The following is a 16658-nucleotide window of genomic DNA, read 5'->3' as shown; positions in this document are numbered from 1 at the left end:
AAGGCCAAGTTTCCATCTGCTTTCATATCAGGTTCTCAATACATGCAACTAGACTTAAACTCCTTCCAAAACTCAGTAACACTCACTAGTCATTTGCACTACACAGAAGCTTATAGCAGGAAAGAATTTGAAAGCAAGTGTGGAGTGAACCCATAGCCCATGCTGGGACGTTCTGGAAGAACGTATGCTCTTCCCTGCCATGCTAATCCAGCAGAGACTTCAGGCACTGCAGCCCCCCTGTGACTAAAAATAGATGGTGCAGGTTTGATCCCATCTGCCACAAGAGTAAGCAGGTGGGAACATAGAAAATCTTTGCCGTGATGTTCTCCGTACATTTGGAGAAGTCTTGCTTTGTGTTTCAGAGTAGCAGTTGGAATTTCTTTTAAAATGGCAATTTTGTTACCCTTGCTAAAGGATTGAGATGACGATTAGGTAGGTTAAAATGAAATTGGTCAGGAGGGAGCGTTGATCTGCCAGAGGGGAGAAAGGCACTACGGAAGGACCTGGATAGATGACTAATCAATGGGCCAAGTTCAACTGTATGGATTTATGAACAGGGCCAAGGAATCAGGAATGGTGTGGTGAGCAGGACTAGGGAAGTAATCCCGCCCCTCTACCCGATATTGATGAGGCCTCACTTTGAGTACTGTGTTTAGTTTTGGGCACCTCAGTACAGAAAGGACATTGAGGTGCTGAAGTAGGTCCAAAAAAGGGCAACAAGGCTTGTGAAGGGCTTGGAGAATGTGTCCTGTGAGGAGAGACTGAAGGAACTGGGGCTGTTTTAGTCTGGGGAAAGGAAGCTGAGGGGAGACATTATTGCTCTCTTCCAATATCTGAAAGGTGCTTACAGCGAGAGTGGGAGTTGGTCTCTTCTCACTGGTGACAGGATGAGGGGAAATGGCCTCAAGTTGTTCCAGGGTAAGTTTAGGTTGGATATCAGGAAAAAGTTCTTTACAGAAAGGGTTGTTAAGCACCGGGATAGGCTTCCCAAAGAGGTGGTTCAGTTACCATCTCTGAATGTGTTTAAGAAACATTTGGATGTGGTACTCAGGGACATGATTTAGCAGAGGGTTGTTATAGTTAGGGTAGTATGGTTAAGTTGCGGTTCAACTTGATGATCTTTAAGGTCCTTTCCAATCTGAGAAATTCTACAATTCTATGAAAAATAATTTTAGAGCTAAAAGCCAAAGAAGTTGGGAAAAAGAAAAGTTAAAGGAACCAACTTGTATCATGGGAACTTAAGTCAGTTAAACAGGTTCATTAAGAAGAGAAACACGAGAAGGGAGGCACATTACGCCAGTGAGCCAGTGGCCATCCTCTTCATTCACCAGCACTGATAGTCTGCTATCCCGAGGGTCCCCTCAGCCAGCTTGTTGGGGAAATAAGAAACAGCTGAGCTGGAACTAGATGATCTTTAAAGGTCCCTTTCAAGACATTCTATGATTCTGCCTTCCTAGGGACAGTAACATGAACATTTGAAAAAGAAAAAACAGCAAATTTTCATTCACAAGTGGGACAGTTTCCAATTATAAAAACTGCTAAATTTGCCCTGAAATATATCCTTAAAGAAATTATTCCAGCAGGTCTAATCAGAAAAGTAAACAGTTCCCTCTAAACCTGCTTTTTATCAGGAACATTTTGCTTTAACTGGAAGCAGTTCTTGAACTCTCCAGGGCACATGCAAGATTTCTGGCAGACACTTGATTTTGTAACTGAACCCCATCTAACTGAAAAGTAAATGTTCATTGGCTAGAAAATGGGATAAGAAGATTGTAATCCCTAGAGAAGATGATCGGCTCTACACAGCTGCTAGGAACTCCAGCTATGATGCGGCATCCGAGAATTCCATTGAGTTCAATGTCTCCAGACTGATTAATGATTGCTCTGATAAGCAATTAAATCTTTCCAAAAGAGTTTTTATTATAACTTACATAAGAAACTATCTGAATTTATAAATTAAATTGAGATATTCTCAATGTGTTCAATAGCTGCCATAACACTTAAAATGGCAGTTCTACAAGAAAAGAGTGTAATCACTCCAGATTTCTGCACAAGTTGTACAGTTGCAGAGGTTGTCCTTGTTTAAGTAAGCTGTTGAACAAGTGACAGAAATTTACAGTATTTTAAGAAAGAATCAGCATTTCTCCCGTTAAAAAAAGAATGAAAGAACACAGTAGCTAAGTGATGAGGATATTAGTGGATTACACAGAGGAAAACCCTTTGAACCATAAGCCTGATCTGAAACTGACTGGAGTCTACCCAGTGACTTCTGTGGGACTTCAATAAAACCTGTATAAACTTAATGAACTATTTCAGCTTTTTCTGGCTGAGGATTGCTACAATGGCAGGTGGGTTGAAACCAGATAATCTTTAAGGTCTCTTCCAAACCAAGCCATTATGATTCTGTAAGTTTCTAATACATCTTCCTTGCTCTCATGGAATACTAATCAAAAGTAATATGCACCAGGAAATTACTCAAATTGACAGCTGAACTGAAATCCTCAACATTTAGCCTACTAAAGAATGCAGACCAAGATACAGCTTGAAAAGGAAGAACAAATAAACAACTATTTCTAACCTCTCCCTCTACCCGTGGGTTGAAGCATCGAGTAGGCACAAAGCTTCCTCATTAATGATTCTATGGATACTATCCAATGACAAGGATATCTAGTTTTCTGTAGAGGGTTAGAAAGGAAGATTTCACGTGAGAGGTTAGGGAAATAAAATCCCAGCCCTGCCTGAGATATAAACAAGAATAAACTGGCAAGAATATCTCCAGATTGGAAAACGGAAGGTATTTCTAGCTGTGATGAGTGAGGTTGCAGTTGAATTTGTAAAGAGAGTAATAGAAGAAAAAAGTGATTTCTGACAGTTTTAAAATGGTAAAATGAAAGACTGTCACTTATCTCTTAGTAACTGGATTCCAAGAATGGGGAATCTTGGGAAACTTTACTTTTTTATAGTAACTACCTCAAGCAAAACTATCATGAGACATATCAAGGTTTAAAAAGCATCTCAAGTCAAGACACTGCTAAGTGAGATATCAGCTTCAGGCTGCTGGCATGTTGATGTAAATTGTCTTCAAGTGAGATGTGGTAACACCAAGATGTTTGCTGTTACTTGAGCTAGGATTTGTCCTCTGAATGAGCAAGTCCAACTCCACCACAGCAGAAGCGGTGAAAAGAGAAAAACTCTTATACTGATGCGGGTTTCTCTTTCTTTGATCTAAATTTCACGATGGAAAACTGAAAGCTATCCTGACCTAGCTTTCTCTGAAATTAACACATTCTTGTGTTAATCATCCTTATGACAGACAACTTCCATCTTCACTGACCCTAGACACAACATTTGTCAACAAAAAGCTAACTGTCTATCATGTCGATTTTAGTTATTTACATTAAGATAATGTTCCTATGTGGAAACAGCATTTAACAAAATGCAAGCTTCCAAAAAAAACCAAAGCATTTTGACTGCGACAGAATCAGGGATGAGATGCATGGTTAGACATTTCCAGATACTCTTTAGCTCAGGCATTCTCTGTCTTTTAACCTGACTAGGTTTCTGAACAACAACGAAACTAAGGATCTTACCATCGTTATGATCATAGTAACTGTACTTTGATGTTTCATTTTATGTCACGGTAGCTAAGTTTTGCTGGCAAAAGATTGAAGAAAATAAAAGCTAATTTGGAAAAATCATACATTGTTTACACAGAAAGAGAAAAGGACCATAAGTATATAGCAGGAAATGCAAACAAAATATGGATCACTTAGCATTTTCCATCCTTTAAATAATGAGCAGGAATGAAGTCAGGCTTTCAAAATCACCTTGCTAAAAGTGACTTAAGACAGATGTCTAAAATCAAGGAGGCAAAAATGCATAATGCAAGCCCTTTTTTTTTTTTTTTTTTCTTCCAGTTCAGGGTAAACTGATCTGCAGTTTATTTTGTTTTATCTGGAACAAAATATAGCAGCAAGGAGACTTTTTAAATTATTATTGTTGAAACACAGTCACATCTACCTTAAAACAGAGAAATGCATAGAAAGCAATTCTGATCAGATTTTTATTATTATTATTAGTTTTCTTTATTAGGCTTTCCTCTTTCAAATTTCAGTCATTTCTCTACCATATCACAGCACCAATCTAAATGGTTGGTAAGAGTTGCCTAGACTTCAGGCTCCTGACTGATGGTGGTCAGCTTGCACTCTTGTTTTTCTAGGCAGCCAAATATCAGGCTGGGCCTTGCCAATTGGAATTAGACCTTAAAAAAAAGACATTTAAGCCTTGACTTTACTGTAAATTACACTCTCCCCCACTTTCTTTACACCCTACTAACTTCTATGACAATAATTAGCCATCTCTCTTGCTCTCCTACAGAGACAAACTGCCTTATCACCTCCCTCACTGTAACATTCTCCTCTGCTCAGCGGGTACCAACTGCCCCGTTCATTCACTTTGACTATGCAGATCATGTAATAAATTAATCTTTGAATTGTTTCTAACCTGCAATTTGCCAAAGGCTAATGACTTTCAAAAGAGGCCTTGTTTGCTCAGAACTTTGTCATTTTTTGCACATGCCATCTAGTCTTACAAAAAAATATGGTAGAACTCGCTGAAAGATTTGCTTCTATTGGCTTTTTCACAACTATCAAAATCCTAATACAAACTATTTTATCAAGAAAAGAAAAGTGCATTATTGCAGCTAATGGATTAAATATTTACAAACTGAAAGCCTTTAGAATTGTAGACAAAACCAACTGAAATAAATGGAAAAATTGTCATTTAAATACACTTTATTTCAAGACTTTGATTGAGGTGACAAAATTTCTTCCTAAGCTGTTCTGTCACATCATTGAGCAACAACAAAATGGGACCTTAATTAATGCTATCTATATAGACTTTCTGGCTGTCCTATAGTCTGTTAGGTATTTTTACAGGAACCAGATATTTCCAGAGTCTGTTTTCATGTGCTTTATCAAAAGAACAGCAAACTCAGTTGTTCTCTTTTTTACAGCTGTTAAACACACACATATCCATTAAATAATTGGATAATTTTTTTTTTAAATAAATTTGCCTTAGACTTATAAGAATTTGTGAACAATGTCACTGAATAGTTTCTTTTTTTTTTTTTTTTTTTTTTTTTTTTTTTTAATCTTTCCTACAGTCTGGTTGCAGTTGAAAACTAAAAGAAAGAGAAAAAAAATATTTTATGTATCAAATTCCTGGTTCTTCAAACCATAGTAGATACCTTCTTGGATTACCAGCCTGATATTCACATATAAATTAACACTCACAAGAACACTTTGGTAAAAGGAAATGTGTATAGACAAGCAAATTCTTCTCAAGACGAAGGTATCTCAAATCAACTTCATAAAACAGCGTGTTTGGATTCTCTATAAAGGGAATGAATTATTAGTTTACTTTCTCCTGTCACTAGGTATCTCTCTTTGCTCTTTGATGCTCACAATTGGTTATTTCCCTGAGGCACTACAGTGATGCATTTACATGTCATCACATCCCTTGCTGTGTCGAATTGTCAGTCCCAGATTCAACACTACAAGCTGATGTAGAAATTCAAGCATGTCTGAGGGCCGACAACTTCTAATGTACAAATATCCTGCTCTCCTCTCAAGTCAGTGTATGTTTTAGTCTGCTAAATAAAAATACAACTACAATTCCTATTAGGCAAAGTTAAAGGAAGAGAAAGAGGGAGAGTGTTTTCCTCAGTTTCACCAAATGCATACGGTAGAATACTGACAAGATCACAACTACAACTTTTCATGACCTCTTCATTTCTTTCCTTTAGCTAGACAGCTGCCTATTTTGGCACCATAAGCCACTGAGACAGAACAAGCCTTACACCCTGGTCACAGGTCTTCATGTTAGGGTAGTTTCTAGTGGTACGAATACAGATATAAGTAGACAATGGTGGCTAAATTACTCTGCCAGAGATACTTCCCTTTGGATTTAGTACAGAGAAGGAAATAGTTACTGCTCCTTAAATTTCTCTATTCTCATCTGTAAGATGTGTATGAATCTGGGGATTCCCTACACTCCTCTGTCTACAACCAAGTGACACCCAGCACCATAGTGAGCATCGCATTAAAGAAATTTCTGCACCCTCACATAACAGCAGCTGTATTGGGGCAGACCTAAGGTCCATCTTGCCTTCATAAGCACCTATAGATGGCTGTCTGAAGAAGAATACCAAAACAGCTGATATCTCCTGCTAGTGATCTCTGAGTCTTTAACTATTTTCCACTAACTACTCCTTCAGTCAGACATAATAGAATCATAGAATGGCCTGGGTTGAAAACACATAGTTTCCATTATTTAGCAATCATTAATGGATTTACCTTCCTAAATCTTATCCAATCTGCTCCTGAATTTATACATTCTTAGCATAGTCAAAATCCTTCAGCAAGGACTTCAGAATCTCGGATATCAATAACTCAAGTAACCCATGGGGAAAATCTTCTGTTTCTTGTAAACGTAACTCCTGCTCCTAACTAGCGGCCCAGGAAGAGTGGCTGCTGTAACTCCTCATGATGAGCAGTCTGTGCTGCTTTTATGTTGAGAACCCAGACACAACTAGTAATAGGAAAGATTTTTAAATTACAATTTCAAAGTATTATCAAAGGCTTCCCGAGGATACAGCCTTACAATCATGAAAGTATTAATTTCAGAAATTTGACTTCTTCAGACCACTTGCAATTTAAACCAGTAACTGCTTAGGAGAAAAAATAAAAGATCCCCTGGCATTTCACCACGCTCAAGAACCTAAGGGAATTTTTAAAAAATTGCAACATGCCATTGGTGACAGAAGGAGCACCAGAGAGAGTGTAGATGGTCTGGCCAAATAGGGCCACCACAGGGAGAGGTGAAACATGAAGCAATTAAAAAAAAAAAAAAAGTAATTCTGAAGGCAAATGCCAGTCCAAAAGAGATTAGTTGCCTTATTATCTTAAGATGTTTTCTCAAGAGGATTTGTTGCAAGTCTGACAACTGCAAATGAGTTATAGAAAAGAACAGTCAGAATGATGATCATACCCACAACCCAAGAGTACAATGTAGCACAGCACTCTGTCACTGACAACCTCTAGTTTCTTACCCTGACTTTAAATGCAGCTGATGCGGGACTATTATTTCTATGGATGAGGAACTTCATAACAGGAAACGTATACTTCTAAAGCTGACATATCAATCAACAGATGTACGCAGCAGAACAAAACAAAACAAAGAAGTTGCTGGGTATGAAAATCCAACAAGTTCAGCCCATTAACTGTGTCAGGGAGCCCAAATGAACACAGAATGAAGCAGAGTCTGTGTGCTGAAGGCCACCTCCACTTCGGAGGCCAAAAAAATAATGTCTCTGAGCTCTAAAGACTTTCTAATCCCAATCTGTTTGGCTTGTCCTTATCTTTTGTTTGGAGACAAAGATATTTTGTGGACTAACAACACAGAACCTTCTGTGGCAATCTCGAGCTTGGGGGAAAGGATCAAAGGTTGTTGGAAGAAATGATCAAAAGCCCTTGATACATTTAATTCTATTCCTGTGCTGTTCCTTTAATTGCTTTTCTATTCCAGACAGCCTTAGTAACTACAGAGACAAAAAGCTTATAAGCTTGTAGCTCCCTATGGATACGGACTGCTGCTTGAAAACCTCAGTGAACTTGGAGTTTTTACTCCAAATTTGAAGTATTTCTGCTTTTAGGCACAGAAGAAATCTGGCAGACAAAAAAGTACATTTAGCAAGAACAAGATATTTTAATTTGAATAAACAAATGCCTAATGGATAGGGAAGAGCAAGAAGATGGGAGAGGGATATTAACCTGCGATGGCTGGAAGTACCTGAAAATTGCTAGAAGATGTAAATAGCTGTGGTGGAAAGGATGCTAGAAGATAGCAGATTTGCAGGAGATGCTTACTTATGGAAGGATTTTCAAACAAGAGTATGAGGCATTTGTGATGCAGTAATTTTCTGGGTACTGTGTGTAAACTAAGTGGCACAGACACAGAACATAACAGCTCACAAATTTTGCAAAATGCAGTAGAGCAGCCAGCCTTTTCTTTAAAAGCATCACATCTGTGTGGGAGACAGAAGGATATGTCATATCCCCTTTATTTTAACTTGACTAAAGAAGAAAGATTTCTAGACCTTCAATCTAGCATTAACTGAATGAAGTATTGTGACTTTAATTGCTTAGGGCTTTGTCACGCCTAGACAGTACCCAAAAGAGAAAAAGTACATTCAAAGTTTTTCTATCCCCATTTAGGAAGGCCTCCATATTACCCACCTGGCAAAAAAAAAAAAAAAAACAACCAGCTATTTAATGACCTAAGAAACAGGCCAAGTCTCTTTTCTCCCCTTTGAAAGTAAGCTGAGAGGCAGAGCAATTTAACGCAGTTCATAAGATTTATACCTTAGAGTCCTGAGTCAGAGCAATCAAACTTGAGTTATTAAAGAAAGGTCTCAGTCTCATGCTAGGGGAGCATCCTGGAGACAATCTCAACAGCCAGCAACGTGATGCTGGACTTCTTACCTATCCACGTTCTGTTGTCTGTTTCCTTGTATGTTCAGTCTAGCCCTAGGCAGGGGAAGTGAGTAAGGTAAGGATTTCTCTTGGACTTCTGGTTTGCTTTGTTGCACCTTCAATCTGTTCACACACCTTACTACAAACCAGAAAATGTAATGAAAGCCAGAAGTACTTTTGATTCAGTATTCTCCAAAGACGCAGTATTAGCCAAAGGTTTGATTGCAAGCATGGCAAAGGAGTTAGGATTAAGCAAAATAAAGAGATGAATTATTTAATATTTCTGAACACTGCCCAAGAGCGTACTGCTTTCTGTAATTACAATATGAAAGGTTTATTTTGCTTACATTATATTTAAATAAATTTGTAACTTTGGAAACTATTAGGTGTGAGTTACTTGTATACCTTATCTTAGCAGCCTGGATAAGACTAATTCCTTTTGCTTTAGCTCTGCGCACATTTAGAGACATAAGAAACAGGTGAATGGTTTTCAGAATTGTTAATAATACGCTAAATATAAGGGTTGTTATAAAGGAAAATATTTTTCTTAGTAAGAAAAACAATCTTTTTGTCTCTGTAATACCAAATGAAATAGCAGAATAAAACTTTGCTTCTAGTGTACAAAATAGAGATGGGGAATGGCTCAGAAAATAAGATTTTTATCTCAGTTATTCAGACAAAAAACTCTGTTACCTCTCATGCCATCAGAAAGATATATTTTCATCTTGCAGAAGTAAAAAGTTTTTCCAAACAAATTCTAATACACTTGCAAAGTCAGAGAAACTCATTAATTTACACATGTATCTTTTAACATGTCCAACAGCAGTCAGAGCTAGATGACTGCTAGCATCAGCAATACTATTTTAACAAAGTAAATATGCGATAGCTATCTAAATCTGAACTCCATTCATTCAATACAGCCAGCAGCACCGACAGCAGGGAAGTAAGAAGGAAAGTAAACAGCACTGTCTCTTACCACAGTATAGATCTGAGGTTTGCGCCTTTTTGCCAGGTCAATTATATTGACTCCATTGTAATAGAGGTTCTCAATGCAGCCATGGAAGTTTTTCCTCTGAAAGGTTCCTGGTTTCCCTGGGACAGGAATGCCTCCAAAGCTGAGCTTTTGGAAAGAACAAGAGCAGCATTTAATTACCACACCAAAAGCTCCATACAGACAATTGGGTTATTATCTCAGAGACAAATCATGTTTACAGCATCACATCTGAGCACAGAGTAGAGCACATGCTGCTCAGCATGGGAATTACACAGAGTAGCATTACAGCTGTTTGAGAAACACTGCTGCCGCAGTGAGCTCTCTCATTTGCAAAAGGCTTTCATGTGCCATTATGCAGCATCTCATCAACTAGTCCTCCACCAGAAACACTCGGACTCCAAGCCCCTCTGACCAGGGGACTGAGCAGCAAAGCACAGCAGCCAGGAAACACAATAGGAGGCTGGAGAAATAGGGAAATAAAATTCCCACAGTGCAATGGAAGTACCTGTGAACTGGAGTCACACCTTTCCACCCACCGAGTATTTGAACAGTTCTTGCTTCAGCTCACAGACTACCCCATGTACATCTTGCAAATGTTTTGCCTCAAATTTCACTGTGGTTTGGGCTTGCACACAGTATTTGAGAGTGAGCAGTGTAATGGAAAAGTACTGCAGGTTACACATTCAAACAAAAGTTAAGATTTTTTATATTTTAAGTACTGGAATATGTTAGTATTACACAGGTAACAACGGTAACAACTAATCACTTTAGAGGAGGGCTAAAACTTTACAGGGCACAGAGAAAGTAAGTCAATAAAGCTTTAAAAATCCTTGGAACACAATCCCATTATGTTCCTAAAGAAAATTGAAAATAATTATTTGTACTATTCGTGAATCTATAATCGTGATCATTCATATATTGAACACAATTGGACTTCCTGTGCCAAACTGGGCATCACTCAGAACGTTGCCCTTTAACACAACACCAACTCCAAGCCTAAAACTTCCATTAAGCATATTTCCATTTTCCAGACACACAGTTCATTTCTAATTAGCTTTTTTTGCAAAATCTTATTGGCTACACCTCTCATTTTTTTTCTTGTTTGTTCTTTTCTTTCCCTTCATTTTCCCCTTGCAGGAAGCAGCTTCATAAATGATACAATGCAAGAGAGGATTCTGCAGCTCCCACACTTCTTAGTGTTTTCAGCATGTTGGGAGCTATGCTCCAAACCTACTGTATCAATCTCAGCACAGCAGTGCTGTGAGGTATCACAGATGCTGATGGCTGCTGGAACCTGGTCAACCTTATTCCTCGGTTGCTACTCCTAATGCCTCAGCTCATTATTACAAAAGTAAAGGGAAATTTGGGGATTATTTTTCCTCTCACTCCATCTAGCAAGCCAGGACACATGAGCAAGTTAAATCTCCCTGGATAACCTTGATAGCACTTCTTTGAAAACAAGTCCTTAATGAACATGTGCCTCAGTTGTATTAATTGATAATTTTGCAGAAATAAAGAGTGAACAGACAGCTACTTTGCATCATTTGCAAATTTGTTATTGGCATGCAGGCCTATGTTATAAGCAATGTTTTTTTTTTCCAGAGAGAAACATTAGTTCTTCCTTAAAGCACCATACTTTCCTTCTTTCATGTTCTTCTGTTCTTTCCATCTGCTGTTTAGAGACTCCGCACTGGGTTTCAAAACCAGAAGAAAAATCAATATTAATTACACCAGTGCATTATAAAGAAAATTGTTTTCTTTGTGATTGGTAATAATTTTAATTACCAAACTAATGGTTTTATTACCCTCAGTAAGGCCTTTAATCCCCAAAGTGTGCTGAGATAAACTTTCATTAGAATATATTGGTGTCATGTTCAATTGAAAGACCATATCAGTGCAAATAGAAGAAAACACCTTGTATAAAATACTGAGCACCAGGGGCCAGGACTGAGTGCCACAGAGGTCAGTGCTGACATGGTGATTTATTTCTGCTGAAGATCTTCAATATGCTTCCCATTTCAGAACATCTGGAAAAATGTTCTGCCAATTACATTGGAGCCTGAGTTTTCCCAATTTGGCATCAATCTTGCAGCAGAAAGCAAGAAATTTTATGATTTTGGAATTAGAAAAGCTGATGACTTAATTGTTTGGTCTTCCCAACTTCACCTTAAAAACACATACAGCTTTGACTCTGGTTAGTGTTGTCTGTAGCTGTTTCAAGCTGTTACTACCCAAATGGTTAGTTAACAGAGATGGGTACTACTTTCCTCACTATGCTTTGTGAAATGCAAGGAGGGGAAATTCAGCTGGAACATGAGAGGAGCAGAGTACCTGCCGCTACTGAGCCATCCACATTTGTCACTAACATGCACTGGGAATTGATCCTTTGTAGAGAAATGAATTCAAAGTGCAGAGAGGAAGCTTCTGGTCTCGGAGAAATGAACCATGACACCTCAACAGATCCAGGCAGAGTGATGGCTCTGACTGTGCAAGCATGACCTTGAGGGCTAACAAAACTTGGTAGACAAGCACATGGGGATAAAAATGAACATGTATAATTTGCAAGTAGGTGTGTATAAGTGGAAAGAGCAGATGATGAACTGTCTTGCATATAGATATGATGTAGATTTAAGAGCGTTGCTGTTTTTTATTTTCTAGTTATTTTTCACTATGAACCATAAGCATTGAATTGCTGCTCTCTGCCAAACTTCGGCCTCATCACAGAGGAGTACAACTGGGTTTGATGGGAAGGATGTTTCTTCTGTTCACCAGTATGCTCAGAATCACACCCCTAAATATGAAGGGGCCTGGGTCACAGCCAGATCTTTCAATGGCTTTTGTCAGGGCCTCCCACTTCTACAAGGAAGGGGGTGGTCTCTACCTGCTCATCTCTACATAGAATCATTTGAGTATGGTGGTGGCACAGCCCGGAGCCAGAATTCCCCTAGTCATGTCAGTCAGATAGAGGATGCAGAGATAGTGCTCAATGGTCCCATTAAAATAATATTGGAGATGGCAGAATCTCTTTCTGCATACAGGAGTTCTCCCTGGAGATTTGGCCAGAAGCCAGATCCCCACCAAGGAAGATATACAGATTTAGATCAAATTCTCGCTTAATTTTAATATAATCATAATCCAGTATGTATTTGCCAACAGACTGTTTATTTACTAAGACTGTCACATGTAGAATTGCACTAATGTACTTTATGCTTGCTAAAGGAGCTTTCTGGGAAGAAAACATTAAATAAAGATCTCTGCTGGAAAGAAGCAGCTTTGCTGAGTGGATGTTTTTCATCACATTCATTTTACACCCAGATTTTCATTAAAAGGGTTTCACACACCTCGTAATCAATATCTAAGTAATCCGAGTCCCCCTTCGTTCGAAAATGCTGAGTATGCTTGTCCACTGTGAAGTTCACCTGCTTGTTGAAGCGCTCTATGAGAACTGAGTGCCAGTGTTGGTCATCCAGGAGGCTGCCCAGGGTGATGGAGGTGTGGCTGTTAGTGAAGTGCAGGTTGGAATCCCCTGAAGGGGAAGAAACAGGCGTAAGACACCAGAGTAACCTCAATGCCCTCATCTAAAGAATTAGGGCTCAAGATGAGCTCATGTGCTACTAAAAACAAACCAGATCCTGTCCAGAAACAGATCTTTCACAAAGCTTCCCCCTTAGGTTCTTTGGGCCTCTCATTTATACCTGCATGTACACAGACATTTCTTTCCTTGGTATTTTAAGAGCTCCCCTTTCTGTAGCACTAAAATCTGCTGCCTATTCACACAAAAAAGCTACACCTGATGTCTCAGTTGCAACTATGTGTTTTTCTCGTATTTTAATGATAATATTGCATATGATTATTTTTGGAGGAAAAACAAGCAATACAATCACAAATCAATGGAGAAACATAAATGCAAGGGTTTCATTTAGTTCAAAGAGATTCTTAAACCCATTCCAGATCTCCACAAATTTAGATCAAGAATCATAAAAATATTTAGGCCCTAACCTCACTGATTTATAGCACTGTTCTGTATTCTGGCTGGCTGTATGTCTAAACACTTAAATCAGAGGGTCTGAAAAGGAGTGTGTGTCCTTTTATATATCCCAGCAGAATAGAAAGAAGACCTGCTCCAAAACTGCCAATCAATGTGCAAGCACACTGAAGAACAGACATCAAAATCCTTGTCCGTGGCACATGAATGCACACAGAGAATATGAAATGACTAAAATCTGTAGATTTGGGGCTACTGCTGAAAGAAAATAACTCTTATCTGAGATGACGCATTCACATAGTCTCTCCTGAGGAAACAGTAACAATATATTTAACTATATCTTATTCTTATCCCAGTATGAAACACTTGGGAGCAGAGGACAAATCAGTATGAGAAATGTGAGTTAGCAAGGACTGCTGAGACAATAACCATGGCTCTCCCACAACTGAAGCTAATTAGGATTTTTGCAATAAGGCTAGAGGATAGAGATTGATCACTCCTACTTACAGTTGCACCTGCCATCAAAGTGCTTTAGTACATTCACCAGGAAAAAGCAAATGCTCTTCTACAAAGAGAAACTAATCCAGTCTTTCATCTGCCCCTGCAACCCAACATGATCACATGGTGATAGTCTTCCAGATATTCACAGTACTCAACAGCAACCATCTCTAGAAACAATGCAATATCCAAGTACACAATATTTTGATCAAAGATATTTCATTTCATTTCTGTGTTTTCTGCAAAGTTTTGATTACAAAACAGAAAAAAAAGAAAAAAAAAAGACAATAAACCCTTTGAACTCCAAGCCATAGAATCACTACTGATCTGAGCTGAAGTTTCTAGTTTGTGCTTAATATAACAAAACAAACAAAGAAAAAACAACAACAACAACAAAAACTAAGGCAATCCTTGTCAGACTAATATGTGAACCAGCAAGCTTAATTGCTCTCACCCAGGTTGATGTGCAAGGAGAGCTTCCCCTTCTGTAGTTCCAGGGTAATATAGTCTCCTCGTTGTCCTTCTCCATGGAATAAGACTCCATCCTCCTGCATGCTCTTGAACTTTAAGGAAACCACATCTTTGAACGTGCTCATAAGCTTCTGATTGAACCTGTAGAGGAGGGAACTTCTGCCATCGAAGTCTGCAATATCTGACTCTGGAGAAAAGAAGATGACAAAATGAAGAAGAGACAGCATCAGGAGAAGGACCAAAATGATTCAGGATTGTTTCAATTACTGCTTGGAGCTTGGTATTCTCAGAAGTGTAAATCCACAGGACATACATAGCAGCTGTGCAACCCGGGAACCATACAACATTTCATCCATTTACAAGCACTCTTGCTCTGTTTGGGAGAAAGGGAAACACTATGAAAAAACAGAAGCACTCTGCACCTTTCCTCCTCCTTCTCATGTGAAGTTTGTTTTGTCTCTTGACTTTTTAAAACAAACCTTCCTTTAGATTCAAAACTCCAGAGCATTCCTTGTCACATTTGTTGTTTGTCTCTTAAACACACCCAGGATATTATTCATTACTTTGAATTACATGAGCTCTCACTCAAGGTTTTGTACCTTCAGAAATGCCTGGTGAGATGTTTTTGCATGGCCATATCTGCATCTACCTTTGCATCCAAATAAGCACCATCTTAGCCTCTAGGGTTGGCTGCATGCTTGTGATGGATTTTTATCAATCATATTTCTGCATGCAAATTGAGTATGCTGGCAGAACTGTTCAAATATCAATTCAAAAACTTTTGAAGGGATTTCATGGGAACTGAGCACCTAAACTGATTACACACTTTTGAAAATCCTATTTGAAAACATACTTCCCTCTTCAGCTAGCCTCTAAAACCCAATCACAGTGATGGGAAACAAACTATCAGCTCTTCAATTCCAATAAATATTTCCTTCAGCACAGAAGAATACAATACTCTCTTTGCATAACAAAATGGTATGTTAAGTGAAATATGTTTTTGGAAAATTTTATTTTCTTTTTCTCCATATATAGCCAGAAAATTTGAGGTACTCTTAAATTAGGCATCATAGTGAAATATGACTGATGTATGCAAGGACTGCTCCAAAACTAATGCCTCCTGTTTTATTACATTCGTACACAACATCAGAGGCAGATGTTGCTGACATGGCAGAAGAGGTTGAACCTTCCCTACTATATTCTTGTTACATCTTACTGCTGTTCAACAGACAGCAACAACAGGTCAGACTGATAGAATGCTGTCTGACATGGAAGAGCATATAAAGCAAAGGTGTATCACTAAATTCCTCCAAAATGGCACCCGCTAACTATTCATGGACGCTTGCTGAACATTTATGGAGATCAAATAGTGGATGTCAGCAAAATGAAAATCTGATTGCATGGCCAACATTTTTCTAGCAATGAGGCTGTTACAGCAACTGTAAAACAGTTGGTCATCTCTGCTAGTGCACGTTTTTACATGGATGGCATGCAGCCTCTTAATCATCATTGATGAAAATGCATAGCTAATGGTTGTGACTATGTTGAAAGATAGCTGCAACAGTGTTTTGTAACTGAGAATTTGCTCTATCAAATAGCATTATTGTGCTCTTTGTGTCCACTGTACTCTCCATGGAAATAAATAGGAAGCATTCCTTTCGGAGCAACCTGCATAAATTCAGTTCTAAGTCTATCCAAATCTAATTTGTCACAAATTACAAATGAAGTATCTACTTATAAATTATAAATATGTAAATTCTGTAAATTAGTTTTTTCTTTGTTAAGAAAAATCTTAAAGGACATTGGAAGAAAAAAATCTGAACAAGCATTTACCATGCTACAAAACTGTTGGGAATACATGTGTAAAGACAAAGAATATCTTTGCAGTAACAAAGAAGAAAAAGTAAAGGCTATCTTTGTTTGCAAACCATGTTTTAATGATAACCTAAAGCAATCAGTTTTTTATTTTCTTTTAAAAATAACTTAAAGGTCCACATGTAAAATAATCAAGACTTCCAGGTCAGCAACTGTATTAAAGATGTTGATTTTAAGTCTTTTAAGCTCCTTTGAGAGTTCTTAAACTCCTTGGAGTTTAACGGTACTTTCATTTTTAGTAATGGTTTGTTTGAGTTTGGGATTTATTTTCCATTTTTCTTCTCCTTTTTTACATTTTAAA

General features: G+C 38.2%; 1 protein-coding gene across 1 annotated transcript in view; it reads right to left on the bottom strand.

Annotated features, from left to right (window-relative positions):
- CNTNAP5 (contactin associated protein family member 5) overlaps window positions 1-16658 on the bottom strand; it is a gene marked incomplete at both ends in the record, with an annotated part of 257470 nt that overhangs the window by 124177 nt on the left and 116635 nt on the right. The window contains 3 exons of the mRNA XM_079539329.1: window positions 9511-9654; window positions 12870-13054; window positions 14466-14669. Of these exons, the coding sequence (XP_079395455.1) occupies window positions 9511-9654; window positions 12870-13054; window positions 14466-14669 (533 nt within the window). The remainder of the gene's footprint in view (window positions 1-9510; window positions 9655-12869; window positions 13055-14465; window positions 14670-16658) is intronic.

This window comes from Tetrao urogallus, assembly GCF_951394365.1.
Source record: "Tetrao urogallus genome assembly, chromosome: 8".
NCBI lineage: Eukaryota > Metazoa > Chordata > Aves > Galliformes > Phasianidae > Tetrao > Tetrao urogallus.
This window is presented reverse-complemented; position numbering and strand designations above follow the sequence as displayed.